Source organism: Corvus moneduloides, chromosome 2 (genome assembly GCF_009650955.1).
Source record: "Corvus moneduloides isolate bCorMon1 chromosome 2, bCorMon1.pri, whole genome shotgun sequence".
In the NCBI taxonomy this organism is placed as follows: domain Eukaryota; kingdom Metazoa; phylum Chordata; class Aves; order Passeriformes; family Corvidae; genus Corvus; species Corvus moneduloides.
Genome location: NC_045477.1, coordinates 81,626,084 through 81,648,461, shown reverse-complemented (window position 1 = coordinate 81,648,461; position 22,378 = coordinate 81,626,084). Strand labels below are relative to the sequence as shown.

The 22,378-nt window shown below is 40.9% G+C and overlaps 1 protein-coding gene across 6 annotated transcripts in view; it reads right to left on the bottom strand.

The window, feature by feature from the left end:
• FARP1 (FERM, ARH/RhoGEF and pleckstrin domain protein 1) overlaps window positions 1–22,378 on the bottom strand; it is a 205,426-nt gene that overhangs the window by 83,102 nt on the left and 99,946 nt on the right. Inside the window, exon 1 of one of the 6 annotated variants that reach the window (XM_032100084.1) lies at window positions 13,722–13,778. The exons of the other annotated variants lie outside the window; for them this stretch is intronic. Coding sequence (XP_031955975.1) covers window positions 13,722–13,763 — 42 coding nt within the window. The 5' untranslated portion in view covers window positions 13,764–13,778. Of the gene's footprint in view, window positions 1–13,721; window positions 13,779–22,378 lie in introns of those variants that run through there. 6 annotated transcript variants of the gene reach the window in all.

Sequence of the window (22,378 nt, the reverse complement as noted above, 5' to 3'; positions counted from 1 at the left end):
CCATAATGGCATTGGCCAATGATTACTGCTAATATACTTCTTGTACTGTCCTTGATTGTTAATCACAATGTGTAATAGTGCTTGACAAACCACCATGTGACTAAACCAGAGAGAGATGTAACCCTGATCTGGTATTAAGGAGCCAATATTATCAGCTTTTGCTTTTTCAGACTGTAAGTATTTCTTAAATTGTTGCAACCAAACAGCTTGAGGCATCCTGTCTACTCTAAAACATCAAGCAAGGTCTTGGCCAGGAGAAGGATAAGAAAGGTAAGTCAAGACACATGTCACTGGCATCCTTCTGGCTTTTTAATTCTTCCCAGATCATCGATACTCCTCAACAGGTCCATCCAAGCTAGCCAAAGGCAGCAACTTCTGAGTGAGTCCCAGAGGGAGACTACTTCAGACCACACAGTGGGGGGAGCTGAGGGCCATCATGTCCCAGGTAAGCCAAAGTGCTGCAGTTCTGCTTCTAGCTACCCAGAGAATACAAAGAAAGAAAAAAAGTCTTCATGTTTGTACTAAAATAGCAGGTCTAAAATCATGCTGAGGAAATGCAAATATTAGCAAACATAGAGTTCTGTCATAATTGGAACTCACATCTCATCCCCTCTACTGGTACTAAAAATCTTACAAAGTAATTACTATGTGCTACAAGTAGCTACAGAACAAATTGCTCCACGCACAAAGTGCAGTTTACTCAAGTGACAGTCTGATACAGAGATTAGACCAATGACACATTTAGTGTGTGGCTCAGCCTGTGGGACCATCATACTCGGACACCATCTTGGCATTGGAAACAACCAGTACTTGCAGTTTAAGGAAGCACAAATGCCAACAGACAATACCTCCTATTGCTCCCATATGCTGGCATCTGCCTACAGCCACAAACTACCCCTACTTTCTCTCCACAGCCTACAGAGACAGGGAAAAGGGCTGAAAACAAGAAAGTGATCCAAAAGAAGAACTCAACGCCCTCCCAGGTAATTCCTTTCATCCCACATACCACAACTATAAGCAGACTGTGAACAATTAAGGCCAGGAAAAGTGATGAGTTATGTTCATCACTGCCAGTAACCATTTATACCATTTATTCCAAGGCCACACACTTCCTTCTCGCTTATAAAGAAACATGATTTCCCAGCACTGAAACAGGGTGCTCTTCACTCTCAGTCACATGCTAACCAGGACACACAATCTCACATTATTTACTAGGGTAGATATTTACCCCCATGACCCTCAGAGCCTTGTTTGACTTGAGATTTATCCATTTTTAACAGCAATTAAGCATCCAGTTGCCCTGGAATTCCTTCACGTCAAGTGAAAAGAAAAGGTACTTTCAGAGAAACACTCAGGCCAGGCAAAACTGAACAGATGAAGCTGGCCTTTATCTCATTGCTAGTTTGCTTCTCCCCTTGGATTCCATGATCTTTAACATGGTGGTGTGCTTATTTCTTGTTATCATTAACATTCATGAGGTATTTTGTCTACTGTGCTGTTAGGAAACAGATAAGTGCTTACACGAAAGATGTTAGAGGACATAATCAGCATATTTTAAATAGTCTTCTGAAACTGAATCCAAATGACTAAACTACTACAGACAAATATTTTCCAATTAAAAAAAAATGTAGTTCACATCCGTTATGAATGGATAGCTCTCACCACCAGCTATTTCAGGATATCCTGACATTAAATCAAGTATTTAAGGAAGGGCTTACATTTCTTTTTGAGTGATGCTGAATATATCTGGATATGTGCCCTTGCTGGAGATTTATAATTAGGGTTAGGATTGCAGTGAGTAATTTTAAAAGCTTGAGAAATCACAAGCTCTGTCTGACATCACAGGTGGATTCAATACTGAACATAAAAATTCTACAGACCACATATTTGCCATTGTACAAAAAGCCATTCATCCTGAAAGCAGTAGAAACTTGAACTTCCCCCATCACCTGCACTTCAGCAGAAGCATGACCAATGTTGCTCCACTCCTGATAATTATAATCAAGAGATGACACTATTAAAATCCACTTCACTCCTCATAACTACTGGCAACAGTGTCCCCAGATGTCCCTAAATGTGCTTGTGTCCCCAAATGTCCCTAAATATGCTTTTAACTAAGGCAGTGAGTGCATTAAAAGCAATGGGGTTCTGTCAGGGCTGAGCTGTGGCAATAATGGTGGACTCATGCAATCCCACAGCTGTGCCAGTGGCCACAGTGGAATTCAACTCACCCAACTTTGGCTGTCTAAAAGTTATGTGTTATGTCTAAACTGATCATCTGGCTTGTCTCTCTGCAGCTGGACATGAGAGAGGTATCACGATAGGAAATTCATCCCATCTGGAGAGAGATAGATCACATGCTTGGGGTGAATTGCCCACTGGCACAGCTCTCACCCCACTGACAACTGTGAGAGCCTTACTCCTTGTGAATCTGATGTTCAAACAACTAAAATGAGACAAGATAATCTTATCTGAAACTTTTGCACAGGTAAGATCGTATGGTCTCACACACTTTTTGCTTGCAGTTTTTCCACATGCCAGAGATACGACATACGTGGCATTTCCTGTCCTGGGAAACAGAAGAAAGATACATTTTTATAAGGCTGAGAATTTAAGCAAGATAATGGTCTTGAAAGGCCTGAAGAAGACAATAGCAGACAAAGCAGAAATAAAGACAGTAGGATTGAGAATGTATTACAAGAAGGACAGGTCCCCACAGCTGAGCTACAGCACAGGCTATGATTAACAGCAAAATCCTCCTTCTTCTACATGTGTTGCCCAACATGTAGATTTTGCTTCTAATTCTGGTTTAAAAGTCTCAAGTTGTCTCAAAGCAAGAATAACCAATTTCATTCAGTATCATGCTGAGGTGTTCTCCTGGAGAAACTGGCTGCTTGTGGCTTTTTGCTGGTGCACTGTTTGCTGGGTAAAACTCTCCCAGGATTGCTGGGCCTAGAGGGTGGTGGTGAATGGAGTCACATCCAACTAGTGGCTGGTCACCAGTGGAGTTCCCCAGGCCTCAGTACTGGGGACAGCCCCATTTAATATCCTTACTGATAACCTGGACAAGGGGATCAAATGCACCCTCAGTCAGTTTGCAGATGACACCAACTTGGGCAGGAGTGTTTATCTGCTGAGGAGCAGGAAGGATCTGCAGAGGGATTTGGACAGGCTGGGTTGATGAGCCGAGGTCAGCAGTGAAAAAGTTTCAACAAGGCCAAGTCCTGGGTCCTGCATGTGGGTCACAACAGCCCAAATTGTTGGACATGAGGAAAAATTTCTTCATTGAAAGGGTTGTCAAGCAGTGAAACTGGCTGCCCAGGGAACTGGTTGAGTCACCATCCCTGGAAGTTTTAAAAGATGTGTAGATGTGGTGCTTAAGGTTTAATGGTGGACTTGGTAATGCTGGGCTAACAGTTGGACTCGATGATCTTAAGAAGACTTTTCCAACCTAAATGATTCTATAATTCTATGAAAAGAAGGATTTCCATGTACTTTTAAACTTAAGTGATGGCTTGAGGAGATTCAGAGTCCAAGAGCAGCCTATCGAATAAGGATCGAATTTCAGCTTAACAGAACCACCCTGCAAGGTGCTGAGAACCTGTGCTGAGTGACTCCCCAGCACTGCAGACATATGGAGACGCTCTTCAGGAATTGAGCAGCTTGCAAGGCCAGCCAGCTGGAACGTCCCACAGTATTTCCCAGAGCACATGCGGCCCTACAGGCAAAATTTTGCTAGCAGAAAATTACTCAGCAATAACCTTCAAAAACAACGAAGAAACTCAAATAGGAAAAATGTGAACCAAGCTCTTTATCTGCAGGCTGCTGCTTTAGGTCTTATTAGAGGCCAAATAATGGGAACAACATGTCTGTCCAAGAGCCATACTTCCAGTTGTGAAGAACTGGCATTATGAATTAAAAGTAACAGTTAAATAACCAATACAATCAGTCTCTGAATCCAGCATGGTCACACTAATAGATCAATAAGTGATTTGGAAAGATACAACTTCTAAAAACCATTATATAGCTATATATTTATACAGTTACATCAAAAATACACACAGGCATGCTTTTTTTTCCTTCACCACTTAGTGTAGCAGGCTGAAAAATACCCATGGCACACACCATGCATGCAGTTATACAAGGGGCGATTTATAGCCCTGTTTTAATGACTGCATTTGCCACAGGCAAAAATCTGCTTACTGTTACTGTTATTTCTAGCAATAGTATACTGTATTAAACAGACAGGTTTTTTGCAAAAAGACCCAAAACACTGCCTTCAAATCCAGCATAAAACATACATTAACCTTTTATGCTGCTGCTAAGTGGTTTGTGAAATCTGGTTTTGTGATTACATTTAAGATGATTCGTGCAGCCAGTATGAGGCAAGTATCCTACACAGGGGCTGGAAGGACCTCTAAAGATTCACAACAGGCTTGAAGTACTACACGTAAATCACAGCTCCAAGCATTACAGAAGTCCATACACTATAAAAAGATAAATAAGTAAAGCCAAATAGAACAAGGCTTTGCTTTCTTGAGAATATCTGAAGCTCCTCAAAGCTGACAACAAAAACAGCCTAGACATTCAGATCCCTACAGCACTAGGTCTTTAACAAAACCACACCTCTAACCTCTAAACAGTCATATAAGTAACACTCCAATATATCATAACACAATTGCACGATAGGATACCAGGAACTGTGCTTTGGAAAGAAAAGTATAATTTGCTTCGTTTTCAACAGGTGTCATAAACTGAAGACTCGATCCTGCAGTTAGAGCATTCAATGGAATGAATACTCTGTATCCAGGATATAGTACTATTTCTGATGGTTCTTATGTGAAAACAATGGGTACTATTCATAGAGAATCCTGAGCCACTGCTACAACACCAAGTATTACATTTTCAAACCATCAAACACCTATAAAAAGACTGATGGGAAATATCACCCAAAATTCTGTGCTCAGACTCACCTTTCAATACTTACTATTCTGCTTTACTTTCCTGAGGAGTTCCACTTTTCATACTAGAAAAACCCAGAACTATAGACTTTGGTCCCTTACAACCACACACCTTGAACCAAAAATTCTTAATGTCTTTGGAAAGTCTCTGACCTCAAGAGCATCACTATGTCTGAATTAATCTGTGAGTACTGTTTTCACCAAACAGGGGGTTTTTCACACTCAGCAACATGGCAACATGCTCTTCTCAAAAGAGTTTTTTTCTTTTAAGGAAAAAACTTTGCAATCACTGTGCTGGCCACTACATGGCTGGTTTTTAAACATGTGGGTTATAGTCACAAAGGCATCAACCACGTTAGGGACACCAGCCTTTATATCAAAACTCTGCCCATAAGTTACTTACTGCTACTGAAAAACAAGTTTGTTTCCTTAAGCCAAGAACAAGCACAGGGGAGGTAAAAGGATGAGGTTCCAAAAATCCACTAGAACTTGGCAGCCCCCTCTGCAAATTTCCCCGGCACACTCACAAGGGAAAAGGCCAAAACTGCATTTGGTAGTTCTACTTCATTTCTGATGTGTGCACATACATGTTTTACCTGTAGTCTGTGCCACTACAGAAAGGCACACACTATCACACACAGGCACATTTCAAAGCCATACAGAAATAGAGAAGAGCAAGCTTTTCCCACTCCATAGCAGTTTACTCGCAGATAAAACTCCAAGTCCACTAGAATAAAAATTAACCTTTGATTATATCAAGACTGAAATGATAAATATTACATTTCCTCAGCCTTGAAAACATATCTTCTTTCTTTCTTGACATTTGTTTATATGGTTAAAACAAACCCAATCTTTTAGCCAAATACCATAACAAAGAGAAACAACTAAAGCAACAGCTGCTCTGAGTTGAATCTGGGTTTACTGATGCTTTCAACTCAGAAGTCTAAATGCCTGCAACAACAAAACCAAAGAAACTTACTGTAAATACCCCAAGAGGTGAACAGAAGTCTAAGCAGGAGATCTGAGGAAGAACTTGAGCTTAACTGAATGGTCAGTTTCTGAGCTACCTTCATATTTTTCATCTCACAAAAAGGCACAGCCCAAAAACAGACCCTGTCACAAGAGTGGCAATAAACTTCCTAACTAATCCCTAGTGCAGGGACTCACATAGGTGATAAAATTTTTTCAGGTGCTGCTGGATTGTAAGTGGATGTCACCTTGTCACCTTCTTGCATCAGGGCTGGCAAGCCTCAGCAGCAGAAGGACCCAAAACTCCTTTCCCTACAAGCTCTAGTGATTCACAACCATCACGGAAGTGTGAAGGTAATGGTATTCCTTCACTGAAGGTGCAGGGCAGAGGAGGAAGTGTAAGTGGATTTTAGAGAAAACCTGTGCTGAACAGGAGCAGAGAGCTGAACATCAAACAAACTGTACTTTGGGTGTGAGGAAAACAGAATAAAATAAAAACAAGTGTGCATGGTATATTTTAATGTTCTTTAGTTTGCCACTTCAAAGTGGTAGGTCTTTCCTCAAAGAGACTGATGCCCAAAAAAATACAAACCTTATGCCTTTTTCAACAAAATTTCTAGGCTATTACCATCCTCTACATGCAATTCAACACAGAAGCAATGCCTACGAAAGCAGAAGAAACTCTAAGAGAAATAATTAGAAATATGGTATCCAGTGAGACCAAGATACCCCAAAAATTGTTTTTGACAAAGGCATCAGTACTCTTCCACAAATGCAGCTGAAATCCAGCATGTGTGGTCACATACTGCTGTTTCTATATATAGTGATAATCATCCAGAAAAGCAAAACAAAATAAACCCCCACTATTATTTTGATTTGAGTCTTTTTGGTAAAAACTCAGCAAATCAATTCCAGAAAATCTGTTACTGTGAACTGTCATGCAATTAACCTAGGTATAGTCAAAATATACTGGATTGGTGGGTATGAAAAAACATTAGCTTAGGTATTTAAATGATGAATTACCTCCCTAAGAGACAGCTCCCTAAGACTCTGCAGTTAAATTAGAAAAGTGGTAACACAAGCAGCAACTGGCCCATCAAGACTTTATGATCTTGAGGGTCTTTTCCGGTCTAAATGATCCTGAGATTCTATTCTATGATCTTTCTTCATTTTGCCATTTCAAACCTGTATCTTTCACTGTGGGCATCTTACTTGCCAGCCACTAGCAATCATGATTCTTTAGGAACCAGATTATCAAAAGACTGTTTATTAACAGAGAACAAATAACCAGGGGAAAGGTTTTTTCTCACTTTCAGGCATCTCAATTTTCACCTTCCTTGACCCAGAATTTGAGACACACAGGTGAAAGTCTGAGATAAAGATAGAAGCTTCCATGGAGCTAATCCATCAGAACCCTGATTACCAAAGGTCTGACACAATGTCCCATATGTTCACAGACATCACCTTAAGTACATGAAACAAGCCCAGGACACGGACAAATTTCAAACTAAATCTTTCAGGTGACTGAGGTGCAAGTCTTCAGTTCAATCAGCATTTGTCACTGAAACTCCCGAAATGTCAGCCTAATTTTCTGATTCTTAGCATTCAAGTTTGAAAAGTGTGTTATCAAAGTAATGTGAGCAAATATAACCTGCAATGATTAGCTGGGACAACCGCCAGAGAACGCCCATTCTGCCTGAATTTTTGTATCATTTCCACTCCAGCTTTCCACACACCACCAGTTACACTAGCTACATGATACTGGGTTAGACTACAGCACCTGGGAGGTAAGCAGCATACCTTCTCCACTCTTTTCTCATACTGCCATTAAAACACGTCACATATTAAACTCTCCTTAATCTTTAGAATGAAATGTTAATCAAAAGCATATGCATACCTTTGATTACACTGATTTTTAGGGGCAGCATAACCTTATCTTGTCCTTGACTATGCTACTTCTAATGTAACTGGGACAACATTTGAACATTATGACAGGCCACTGTGTACTGGGGATGGTTTATAAGTTTAAGACAGTTGGAGGCTATACTGATTTTTCTCTTAGTTTGCAATGATAAAGGTGACGTTGACCACAGATGAACAAAAGCCAGGTGTCAGGAAAGCAAGCAAAAGCAGAAATAAAACTCACTTATACGCTCACATCAGCTGCAGCAGGACATTAACACAAGAGCAAGTGGGTATTAGCCTGGCCATGAATAAGTTTACACTAGAAACTAGAAGACATTTTTAACTGTTTGATTAGTGAGGTTCTGGAAGAGGTTTCCCCAGGGAATTTACAGGGTAGTAAACATAACTCCTAAATATGCTTAAATTAAATGTACTTTAAATAAATGTAGTCAAAACAAATATCAGACGGAATTATATAATATGGCTGCTTGTAATGCGATAGGACCATTCCCAGTAACCCAGAAAATCAAGTCCCATCCTATACTTCCAAATATAACCTAAAGGAACCAAGCAATGCCAACTCACGATTTCCTCATGAACACAGAATTTTTCTTCTCTAAGCCCCATTACTGAGGCTGATGGCAGAATCTGTTTTACGTTTGAAGAACGAATAAATAAAGTGTTAGCCTGGGGTTTGAGGTGAAACACTTTTAAAATATGAACTCTTCAAGCTCAAAATCCAGAAGGCAAATAAAAGAACAAAACATCTGTTACTTCTTAAAATCTCATGGTTTCTAAGCCACTGGAGGCAGAGGGAGGCTGATTCATGATTTCTGAATGCTTAGGTTGACAATTCAAAGAAGCAAAGTGTGAAGGAGTCCAAAACTCAGCACACAAAAGCACTATGATGCCTAAAAATGGAAGAGTGTAGATAGCTAATTTAAACATTCAACTTTCAAATGAGACTTCTTGAAATTTGCTGCTTTAGAGCAGGAAGCAGCTATGAGCTTTGACCACAGCCCTCTGGTTGCTCAAAAGCTCTCACTCAGCCAGTTGTCCTGGGCACAATACTTTTTTGTTTTTCAGCTGTTTTGAGGTCTTCTTCCTTGGTTTTGTCCTGATTCATTGCCAGTCATAGTTCCTCCTCCTCTAGAGGTTGGTCATTACTAAAGAAATATCAGTAGACCAATTAAAAAAAAACCCTTTAAAAATATGTTGATATGTGAGGCAAACCATGGACTCTATCCTGTTACTAAGAGGCTCCTAAAACTCCAGCTAATTGTAAAAGCACCTCTACTTCTCAGGTTTAGGCTCGCTTCTTCATCTGTTTTTAAAAGACAACTTCCTCTCAAATATTTACTTACATTGGCTGTGCATATCTGCACTCAAATGAGACCCATGTACTGCAGTAATATTAAAATTAATTGTTACAATTATAAAAATTAATTTCTATTATTCCCAGCCGACTCCTGAGAGCAATTTCTCAAGGCAGGATCAAACCCAATTATTTGCTAGAGGTAATGAGGATGATTGAGAGTTCTCATGTTTTTGAAGATGTGGGCAGACATGAGTTTCAAACACAAATGGTGGGATGCTGAAGAATTCCTTTCCCCTGTGTGCTATCCAGTTCACAGTACCTCCACAGCTGCTCTGGCTCTCTGGCCTCATCCCTTCACATTTCCCTGACAGTTTTCCAGCTTTGATTGCTCTGTCTCTTTATACCACCTGCTATCTTTGACATGACACATCAGAGAAGCAGGAATATCTTCCTAGGACACAACACCAGAACACAGTCAGACCTTACCACTACCTTGACAGCTTGAACAAAGTGCAGCTACAAGGGGAAAAAAACCCCAATAAAACCAGCTGTCCTCTCTGCTACACTAACAGCAGCAAACCCTGCATTCCTTGCAGAGCACAAATGCTTCAAAATTTGATTAGATCCTTGATGGGAAGATCCAACCTCCAAGCCACTCTCTTGTGACAAACAATTCAATTTGCTTTGAATTTCATGCAAGGCAGGTGCCATGCTGTAGGCTTTACACTCAAGTTAGACTTGATTAGTTTGAAGGCATTTTGGACTCAGTGGGTAATCAAGCATCCCATTACTGTCCAAAGAAAATATTTTTCTAAATAAAAAGAGAAGGTCAGGTGCTGACACCAAGTACAGGAACGCATTCTTATATACGCCAAAATGAAAATTTGGGGAAGATATCTCAAGAGCTTTGATAAACCAGCAGCACTAGAAAATTCTTCTAAAAATGGGCTACATAAAAGATAGCACTTCAGTGTGTCAGTAGGAAAAGAGTAAGTTCTTGTTTTACACTTGGTTTTTTTTTTCAGGCCTGTCAAGTCATACCCAAACTCTTCAGCTTTTTCCACCTTTACCGTAACCTACATTAAAGGGCAAAATGAGTCAGAAGTTAATGAGTATCAGCCTCTAAACCCTTCCCAAATTACATTCCACCGAGGCACAAACCTGGGCTTTGGTCTTCTGCATCCCAGCATCAAGTATACTCCATGTCAAAATCAAGTTTAGTGAGAAAATACATCCATGACCTCTGGAGCAGGGAAGTGAGCTCATGACTGCAAACATTTTCATAGGCAAGGTCCAAAGCCAAGCACACTCAGCCTGCCCTCCTAGAGGCCACAAAAACACAGAGGAGCACCTAACACTTTCTTGACTCTCATCTGGCTGGGCTCAGGGTCCCTGCTCACTGCAAGGAATGACACTTAACAAAAACACTCAGCTCCTGCTTGTCAACATTTCAAGGCTGAGTGTTTGTCCTTCTCCATGTGCCTAATGCTCAGGAGAGTGAAGCCAAAGCTTCCCATTGAATCTGTAACATGAAGTTACCACAAAGAGCCAGGAGTGAACAGTGTTACGCCCGTGAATAGAAACATTTATAGATTTGTTTTCACCTGCCAGGTTCCCTCTGTATTTTAGAAGGTAATTATAAAAACAAAAAACAAGACTATTTTTAAAATTCATGTTAGTTGGTATTTGCTGCTCGCACATTAGGGAAAGGTGGTCACTAGGACACAGTCTGAGCCATCCACTTCCTTCACATATTGTGCTATATTCTGCTGTAACAGAATTGCTGCTTCGGACCTTGGAAGCAGCTGCTGACCTTGAATTAGCAAGAAAAAGTTAAATATTTTGGTGGTAACAAAACAACTGTTGTATGAGTAATAGTTTTGTATTATCCCAAGGGCCACAGTTTTGTTTATAATTACTCAGAAATAACTTTCTCATAACATAAACTCTCTTACTTGAGCACATCTCTACAGCTGCATTAGCCTGTTGTGTCTGCAGTCCAGAAAATGAGAATTCAAATCCTTTCCATATTTTTTAAAACATTGTTTCCGAATGCACAATCAGAGGAAAATGACACAAGCATACTTCAGTCTGTTCTCCTCCCAATCTGAACAACAAACTACAGGACAGAAGAGAAGCAGAAGAAAAATCTGCTGAATTCTTCAAGAAGTCCTTAATCTATAATTAATGTCAACAACCTCTAAAGTCTGTAATTTGCGCATCTCACATTCATATTTTAAAGGTACAGTAGTTCTGAATTATGAACTGGGTATGGAGACAGTTTAAAAATTAATTAAAGAGCATTATTTTCAACAGATAATTTAAATAGCACTGGTTTTCACATGGTCAAAACTAATTTTTTCTTTGAAATTAAGAAAATAATTGTTAAGCACCTCTTGCTAAAATCTCTAGCCTTTTAATTTTACTTCCATAATCACAGAATCATATAGTTTGGAAAAGTTCTCTATGATCACCAAGTCTAAGCACTAATCCAGCACTGCCAAGTCCACCATTATGCCATATCCCTCAGTGCCACATCTACATATCTTTAAATATGTCCAGTGATAGTGACTCCACCAGTTCCCTGGGCAACCTGTTCCAATGCTTGTTAAACCCTTTCCATGAAGAACTTTTTTCCTAATATCCAATCAAAACTTCCCCTGGTGCAACTTGAGGCAATTTCCTCTTCGCCTCCTAAAGTATGATCACAATAATTCCCATGCTAGCGCTCCTCAACTCACCACAGGCACTGCTGTGAATTAATTTTTCTCATCAAACCACTAACACACTGATGTGCTACACGTACACTGACTTTCTGAGTCATGCCCACTCATGTAAAAAAGTTCTGGCCACATTTAAAAAGCAACCAGTTAAGTGCATTTCACAAAATACTCAACTCACCATTGGCCACTGTGTGTGTGACTAGTCCCTACAAAACTGTTGCTTTGGTAATGAAACCATCACTCTTCCTCCACTTCATCATCTTTCTCCTAAATTCTGTGTACCTGGAATTATGTTGTATACGTAAAATCTCCACAACCCAAAATTCTTCAATAAAATAATCTTTCTCACACTCTGTTTGAATCTGTCTGCTTCTAATGAAGGCACTCAGGTCTACTCCCAGTGCTTGCAGGACTTAAAGTTCTTACAAGAATGTTCTTCACCGAGCACAGGACTCTTTGCCATCAGTTAAGAGAGTGCATACATTTCAGTTCTGCTATGGAAAGGAATACTCAAATCCCAGTAAAATACCACTTCCTCACTGGGATAAGAAACACAAAAGGGAAGAACTGCATTCCAGCAGAAGAATGGGTATCAACATGGCTGTAGCATTTGTTGTTGAACCATCAGTACCAGGAAAATCAACTGGATATGCCCAACAGCAGGAAGATTTTTGTTAGTCTTTACAGTACTCTGCCAACAAAAATTTGAAGACAGCAACTCCAGGCAGCCACTACCAGTGAAGAAGACTGGAGGCAGAGGAAAAGGGTGGAGTGTTAGCATTTCAGTTTGGATCCAGTTTCAATGCAATGATGCTTGTAAGCACAGGCACAGTTGGCAGGTATGCAAGCTGTAAAGCCTCCAAAGGCTCCTGCATTTGTTTAGGTAACTTATTTTAAGTAGATGGTGCATGAAAAACATGCTACATGCCATAGAAGTAGATAGTGCCATCTAGAGTTGGGTTGTCAGGCACTTTCCATTATTAAACACTGTCTTCAGCTCCTTTTAAAATTTTGCTAAGTCACGTTCCACTCTATGCAGATTTTCTTAGAGAGCTTTCGACCACAGCAGTTTAGGCACACTACTGAAAATTAGAAGAGAGAAACATTCACTGTATTGCAAGTATTTCTTTGCAAAGTTTCAGGTGGTATCAGGCTGCTGAGAAAGGGCTTAAAATCTTGACAAGGAATAGCCTACTGTCAGAACCATTTCAGGAAAAAGTATGCTGTTTTGAGAAGGTCTAATCTATGGCCTATGACACCTGTATCAGAACGTGGAACAAGGCTGCAGCCTTAATTCTACAATGTGCTTATGTTTGAAGGCTCAGGATAACAATGGGAACATTCTTTTTGACATTTTTATTCAACAATTTCAGACTTATTTATTTAAAAAATCACTTCTGCTCCATCCCAATGAATCAAATTCTTTGCAATAAAAGGACTGACACAAGCACACATCCACCTCCTCCCACCAGAAAACATCCAGAAGATTGTCTGAGAGCTAAAGACAGTGAACAGAGTGAAAATTATTACCATATGATCCTTTTCTCTCTGCGTCCAACATTGTCTTCTAGAAGGACTTAATGATTTCAGCTTCTTATAGTCTGAAACTAATGTAGGATTTAGCTTTATGACCACAGAATCTACTGATGTTTTGGCAGTAGAGAGGAGCACACACTGAAATTATTTTGAAGCTGTCATTTGCATGTACCCAGACAGGCATGCAAAACCAAACTGAGATATTGTTCAAAATCCCCATGGAGATTCACACATTTCAGCCTCTCTCTCTCCCTTGTGACTACACTGTTGTGTCCCATTAAAAGTCATCTCAATCACAGAGACGCTTACATTAGTAATTCCAACAGGGACTGCAGCTTCTTGTTGTATCATCTCTCAAATGCCCAGGAGAGCTGTGCTGCGAAGCCGAACACCTGAATGTCCTCACACTGATGACAACTGAAGACTTTTGTGTGTGACAGTCACTCTGAAACTGCCCCTAGAACCAGAAAAGGGAAAGAGTCGAAAACTCCTTTACACAATCTGAACACAGAGGGAGTGTAGCTTTCCTGGAAGTTCACCTTCATTCAAATCTTTACAAATCTTCTGCTCCTCAGAAGGACAGAAAAGAGTATTAATTAAAATGTTATTTTCCTGCCCTCAACAAACTTGTAGAAATGTTAATGCTCTTCGGGTAGGATTAAACTGTCTCATCACCTCTTCAGAGGTAAACTGAATAAGGTAGTGTCTGCCTGCTGATTAACCAAGAAGAAACAATCTGTCAGAGGAAAACACTCCTTTCCCTTCAGCAGGATGACGTTCATATCTGAAGGTGAAGTCTTTTCCTGTGCTGAAATAGACCTCGAACACTGTCACTTGACAAGTGTACTCTATCAAAGTAAATAAACGGCAGTAATGTGTGCAGTTCATTGCTAGCTCTTCTTTTCAAGCACGTGGTATCATAACTTTGCAATAAAAACAAGAGTCAGAAATAATGAAAACAAGAGTCAGGAACCAGGAAAACGAGTCAGGAACCACGATCCCCAGCACTGGCTGGGGTACATACAACTTGGCAGAACCAAACCCAGACAAAAAAGGAGTTTCTGAAACGTGCCTTGAAGTTTGCTGTGTTCTTAGACCCTTTTAAACATGTTATGCTTATTTCTTTCTGCTTAACCTTCTCTCTTGTGGTGGGATGACCCCAGGTGGTAGGTAAATCCCCATCCAGTCACTCTTACCTGAAGACAACATGAGTTTTCTTCTTGTCCTTCTTAGGGTGGTACTTGAAGATAACTACTGGTGATGTGCAGAGTTTTACAATCTCTGTGCATAAAACTCTCCATCTTCTGGAGCAAAGAACAGTCTCCAGAAATCTGTAGTATCTTCCATTTTTCAGAAACAGAGATCCCTATTCCTCTTACATCAAAACTTTTAAGCACAGGCAGGGTACACGCCTGTTAATACTTGCAGCATGACTCTTGCAGTTGGTCTCCTGCAGCTCTCCAAGCCATGCTTTTTTACACACCAGCAAATTTATCATTTCCCTCTGCTCCACATGGCTGTCATTTGGGCTGTGTCTCCTTGGCAAGGCCTTCCCTGGAAGAGCTGCTTTCTGAGCAGCATACTCTGCTGCCACGGCCAGCTTCTCTTCTGCAATCCCAGTGTGCCAAACAACCTCCCAGCCTCACTATATGTCTCTCTGACCTGGTTTCTCTCAAGCTGAATTTTAGTCAAGTTCATCATTCTGAAGACACACGCCTGTGGAGCCCAGAAAAATAATTGCAAGCATTCACTTCATCTGCACTTGAAGCATTGCTTTCAAAGTGCAGAATCGTGATTTTTATCATGCAAAACCAACTCCATATTCAACATGGAAAATTTGTAACATTTCTGCAACACTACATGCTCCCTCAAAAAAGTACATACTTTCCTGAGAAGACCCTGCTCTTAAATGGGTTCACAAGTCCTTGTGAACCTTCCTTCCTCCCTTCCTACCATCACAAACAAAAAAGAAAACAAAAAAATTATGTAAAATCTTTATCAATATTCTGCTTACAGGCACTGTAAACTGCTAATTAATCTGAGAATTGCATTTTCTTTTCCTATTGTACACCAACTACAAGCTGGTTAGTATCTGCTTACTCTTCTATTAGTTCATCAAGAAAGCTACCACAGATGAGAAACAAAACTCTGTGTTAGAACAGCTTTGTCATCCCTATTCTACAATTACAAAGGAGGGAAAATGGCAGAGCACCACGTTTTATGACTCTTTGGGCACTGAACCCTTAGGACTCAGAACTGCCACTAAGGAAGCAGCTATAGGTTCCTTCTCCTTTCCCTTTCAAGGATTCAGTGTCCCGCCACGCCAAGGGCGGAATCGGGCACAAGAAGAAACATCTCATATCCATCTTTATCAACATCACATGAATCTTTCTAATGATAAATTAAGCATAATGAATGAGATAAACATCTTGTTCCTCACTCAGCTGCCAAGAGGAAAAAAATTACGGTTACTGTCAAATACCTAAGATGCACAAAGATCACTCAGGTAGGGTGCAAAGAAGCTAAAATGCCACATGACACAAACAGAAATGAAGAAGATTGGGAACATTTCTGAGCCTGGATTATGCTAGACTTGTCTTCCTCCTAAAGTACTCAGTACTCCGAACAGCAAACTAAAAAATACAAAAATAAACTTAAATTTTGTTAATGGCACATCACGAACACTGAAATCTCACCGTCCTTTTTCCTACTGAAACCAGAAAGAAGTAACACATTCTAGAAAGTCACCTGAGTTTATTTCCTTGTAACCTACCCTTCACAAATAAAATAATTCTGTTACATCAAACACAAAATTTAGAGCTCAGATACATAGATAAGCCCTTCCCCCCCCCCCCCCAAGCTGCTTGAAAAAAATCAACATCAAAATGCACTACTTCTTCACTTTAGGGCTGCATTACTAAACATCCCCCTTTTGCTGACACCCTGGTACCTCCCCTTCTATCTTGTCACCTGGTTTTACCACAGCTCATTAGAGAACTTTCCTTCATCTTCCCTGATGCATGCTGAAAAAAATAAACACAAACACAAGGAGATCTTCCTTTATTATGGCTTAAACACACTTAAGGTTCTTTAAGGGGTTGCTTTGAAACTTACACTACATTGAAGAATGAAGATGTCATTTAAAAACAGTATTTTCAAAACATGCAGATGTATACTTCCCACAACATGAAGCTGAAAAGGCTTTCTCAAATAAGCTCAGTGGACAAAAAGGAAAGTGAATGTCTTACACTTAGTGAAAATATTTTCCTTCTCTGTGCTTTGATCAGTCTATCGGCCTCCTTTTCCACTTAGCAATACCACCTTTTCTCCCTTAATCAGCCCATTGGGGGACAGCTGCCAAACCCAGCTGCATCTCTTCAGCAGAGGGCAGGCAGCGGCACTTACAGATTTCTCTGGGCACATCTGCTCTCTGAACAAGCAAAATACAGACACACACCAGGGCTTTGCACCCACTGTCTTTTTTTTTCTGCTGGGTTCTACACTATTCTTTCAAAGCGGATTTTCCTCAGCATGTTCCATACATCCTCAACACCTTCAGATCTTCTGAAAGAGCAGAGACAAGATCTTTTGCCCCTGCTGAAACCTTTGCATCCTGCTTGGTAAAGTGTACCCTAAGATTTCCCCTTTCCCCCTTGGCTGGCTGGTGCAAAGGCAGTGCAGTCCCAGTTAAATTAGCACTCTGTACTTAGGTGCTGCATGCAGCAGCTTCAACTCAAGGACAATTTACACTTCTCACAACAGCAATTTAGCAGAGATCAAAAGAGATGATAAAGAATTTAACTTTGCCATGCTAGTGCTTGCTCTCTAATGCTCATAAAAAGTTACTGAATTATTTATTTGAGAACAAAAAAAAAAAACCCCTTTTACATTTGAAGGTGGAAAATGGCCTCATTTTCAAGGCTGTAAATTCAATATCCCTAATCAGCATCCCAGAGAAATGTATTTATTAGCCATAAAATGAGGTTTCATAGATATTACTTTCTCAGTTGCGCATTTTTCCTACTATGGGAGATTAAAGGTATGTAGAACTATTTATCTTCTCTTTTCCCACCCAAAAATCTCTTGCAATCCATTAAACTCCTTATAACTTTTTTTCTAAGTATATCTTAGTTTTGTTGTATCGTTTCTTCTCCCTGGTTTTACTACACTAATTTTTTTGTTGTTGTTGTTGTTATTAATAATTTTTTTCTTTCCAGCTTCTTTATTGCATTTCCAAACAACTTTGTATTTTGCTGCTGCCTGTTTTTCCACAGGCTGTGCATCCCTACCTCCACCATGGTTTCTGCTGCTTTCTCCATGTTCCGTGTAAGAGGTTTGCCCAGGCAGATCCACCTGGCAAGACCGCTCACTTCTCCTTCGTTCCCTGCAACCCAGCAGGCACAAACCTGATCCACTCACAATGGCAAGAACCAAAAGGCATACTGCAGGCAACCCAGTGGCTATTCCCATGGAGCAAGCAGCTGCCAGGCAGGACGTTTACCTCTCTCAAATGCAGCACCATGCACATTCCCACAGATCACGTGGGCTTCTGGAAAAGCAAGGGGGAGGTAGATAGCACAGAATCATTGAATCATTTAGTTTGGAAAAGTCCTCCATGATCACAGAGTCCAACACAGCACTGCCAAGTCCACCATTAAACTGTGTCCCTCAGTGTGACATCTACACATCTCTTAAATACCCCCAGGGATGATGACTCCACCACATCCTGGGCAGCCTCTTCCAATGCTTGACAACCCTTTTGGGAAATAATTGTCCATAATATCCCATCTAAACCTCCCCTGGCACAACTTGAGGCCGTGTCCTCTCATCCTGTCTTTTGTTACTTGGAAGAAGGGACACCAACCTCAGGTGAGGCAGTACGAGGACAACCAACCGACCACAGCTTGTGAGCAAGATCTTGATATGGCAACAGAAAGATGCAGTAAAGGCAAGCCATGAGAGGCTGCAAATCCTTGACCGCCTGAGACACTTCTCTGTGGCCCTCATGGAATCTTCCATGTGAATCCTTCTGGGCTCACAATGGTTCCACCCACTTGGCCACCAACAACTCATCCAGCACTGCCCTATCCCTCCAGACACCTCTTCAGCTGTCCAAAGGAGTGCTAAAATCAGGGCCTAATGGTAGCTTAGGTCAGGAGGGCTCTAAGGAAAGTCAGCCTAACCTCTGCAAGGGCACCACACCTTTCCTGACAGCGATCTCCTCCACTTTTCTTCTCCTTGCTTCTCCCAGCACACTCACGCCCAGGCAAAGGAGAACACAGCCAGTCTTCCTTCATGTCATAGTTGCACTGCTTGAAACAAGGCAGTAAAATCATATTTATTCGCCATCCAAGGGAGTACCAGAGTAAAGAAGTCAAGTCTTTCCTGATCACTTCAAGGGATCACTACAAGGAATGTCTGTAGTAAGCCCTGTTCCACTCTGCCAATTCCTACCCTTTTAAACATGTATCCTGGTGATTTCCCTAAAACTCCAGCATCTGGAGTCATGTTGTCCCATACACTGACAATCCAGTCAGAAAAAAAAAATCAGTCTTACTTTCAAAGTTTCACGGGAAAGACTAAAAGACCAATCCAAACACAATTTTAAAATATCAAAAAAACACAGAAGGGGAATTACTTTTCCCACTTTTTACACTTGCAGAATTTATATTCTGATTTTTGGGTACAGCAGTATCATGTCTTTGAATAAACCATGGGAGGCTCTATCCTGCATGGCTGGTAGCTTGCATCTACCAGCTCAGAAGTTTCTCTCTACCAGTGCTCAATCACCCCATGTTCCCCACAGGCTCTTTGAAGAAAGAAAGGTCATGCTTTTCACATTTGCTCTAATTCACTCTAGATTTGCCTTCTGAAAGGGATAAGAGTAATAAAGCATGACATACCAGGCTCTTTCCTATACTACCCTTCCCCCTCCCACTGACTTTCATGTTCTTCCTCTCTAAACAGATTCCTCTCTCTTCCACTTCAGGTAGGAGCTTGCATTTTGCTAAAAGAGAGCAGGAAACTATCACATGGTGAAGCAGAAGATAATTTCTTCCCTAGCCCTTCTCAAACACTGGTTGAGCTTGAATGTTTTAGAGCTTCCCATGATTGCTGTTCCCCATACAAGTCAGGTGCAGGTCAGCAGACTGGGAAAAATCACATAGGAAGGAAGATTATTGTTTATCCTACGTTAACTACAGCAGCCCTGAAATTCTAGATTAAAAACATTTTTGCTGTGTCCTCTAGCACTTGACTAGAGGACAGAGCAGGATGACACCATTCAGAGTGACTTAGCTTACTTGACTGAAACTTTAATGAACCCAGCTCATAGAAGCCAGTCTCCAGCAGGCCAGGAGCTATGCAGTGCAGCTGAGACACAAGAGCATTGCATTACAGTCCTTAAACTCCTGCCCATTTTATACTGCAGCCTGTTGATTTCACAAAGGAATTTAAAAATGTAAGTGCTAGACATACACAATAGTTTATCAGTATCACCTGTAATACTCCACAGAATGTACTGCATAATATAACATTCTGCACCTCCGTTATCTGTGATGGCAAAGTTCCTGCACTAACTCACTGTGTATACTCTGATTCTGATCCAACAAGGAACAGAAGTTAATAGCCAGGCCAAAGAAAAACTGGGAAGCCTAAACAACACCTTGTAAAATCAACAATTACCAAGTCAAACAGCCATGCCAAGAAAAGGTTGGGAGGTGAGGGTTCAGGGTTCTTTCTTCCATTTTCTTTCCTTTTTTTCTTAAACAAAGAAAGAAAAAAAAAACCTTCTTAGAAAACTGACACCTACATGCAAACGCTGCTTCAAAGCTTTTAGCACAATCTCCCAGGGCAGAACAATAGCAGCTCTGTGCTCATAACCAGCTCAGGCTGTTCCAGGCAGGAAGTGGGTGCCCTCGCCTTTCACAGCAAATGTTTTTCTGTCTGACGCTCAGGTCTATGAAATCTGGCTCAAGCTCTTGAAAATTCATAGTCTATGAAGCAGGACAGTGGGCAGCAAGTAGGTACTCCAGTGACTGAAGCTGTGATTAGACGCTTTTAGCAACATCTGCCTACCCCGGTCCTGCTCGGTTTCTGCAGTACTTAGGCTGGAAAAGAGGCAGAATCACATTGAGAGAGAAGGAATTTCAAAGCACCCCTTGTTCCTCCGATGTCCTTACCATGCCAGCAAAAGGATACCTTGCAACAGGTACTCACTATCTTGCTAAGTAAGAGGAAAGCAAAGCTGCCATGAGAGCTGTTTACCTACCAAAAAAACATAAAAATCAGCTGTCTGCTGTTAGCTCTATTAAAAAATTCCTAAAGTAGGCCAGCTAGAGAGGGTTGGCTTATTAAGCCTCCACAGGTTCTAAAATACTGCTCTGCACAGGTTGCCCCAAGAAAGGCTGACCTCAATAAGAATTTATCAGATTCCCCAAGATTGACATTGACCCATTCAGAGCTTTAAACATGGTTCTTTAGCTCTGGACTCGTCTCAGAAACAGACATTACAAACATCAAATGTTCTTCTGTGAAAACCAGTTCTCTCTCAACCAGGAAAATGGAGCAGGGACAACAGCTCTGGCAGAGAGCTTTTCTTGCAGTGAGCCAGGCAAGCTTCTGCAGCTTCTCCCCAGTTTTATGTCTTGACTGGAGAGGTGCTTGTTTGCTTGACCTGCATGTGGACATCCCTATCACACATCAAACTCATGCAAGCATCCCTGCTGAGCACCTCAGCATATTCAGTCCCATCCCAGGACTTCTGGTGGAAAAGGCCCAGGGATAAAACTGCAGGAGTCTGGAGTGCCACAGTTCTATCCCTGCACAGCTCTGAGTAGCTGCGAGAAGAGGGCAAAGCAAGCTGCTTGCCAGAAAGGGACTTGGGATCTGGCATGGGTCTGGCAGGCTATGTAATACATATAAAAGGCCATCACATGATTATTTCAATCAAACACATGGTTTTAGGATGGAGGGAAAACAAAACAACGCAGCAAAGCTGTTTATGTCAGTAGTTGCACTTGTATACAACCATCCTGTTTGTTAGGCTCTTCAAATCTCAGAGCACTGGTGGCTGAAGCACCACATCATATTGGAAATGCAGCCTTCTCTAAATGAACTCATGCAAACTTTTTCTCCCAGAGCAGCAGATAATCTTATTACCCTAGAAGACTCGCAGGACTGTTTCTGCACATGGTATAAATGGGAGAAATGTACACTCAGAAGATTTTATTTTAAGTTAACATGCAAGAGTCCATGACTTGCATGTTAAAATTGAAAAACTTCTTGACGGGACAAAAACATAATCAAAATCTTTCCTCACAAATCTAAAGCCCTTAAGGGAACAGAAGATCTATGTCAAGCAAGTTCCTCTAGACATATACTTCCACATTCTGTAATGTAAGTGGAGATTATGGCGTGATACTGTCTACAGTAAGTGCTCTGTAAGAAATGTAAGGTTTGACTACTATTTACAAAAGGAACCCCCAGACCAACCCTCCCCCCCCGCCAAAACCACCCAACAAAACCCTCCAGAAATAATGGTGCATTAGAAATATTCTGAAGTGACCTCCATTTCAAAAATCTTGAAATCTTATTTTAGTGTAAAGGCAATGAAACACACTGAATTTGTCACAATATTTAAAACATTCATTTGTTCCTGACTTACACCCAGGTAAGTTACTCTCCACTGGGATGCTCCTTGCCTTCACATCTGAGAAAGAGCAACTGCCACAAAGGGAAGTGACTCAGTTCAAAAAAAATCCCAGCAGGTTGTTCCTTCTGCCAAATGCCCGTGGCTTCTCAGGACAACGAAGCAAACAGACATATTTCTGTTAGGACACCTGCAACAGCAGAAATGTCATCAAATCCATAAACAGTTACTGACCTGCCAGAACAAATGTCATAAAACAAAATTCAGGCCCATCACCCAGTTAAAAGGATTTCTGAGAGCGATTTACAAGGGCAAT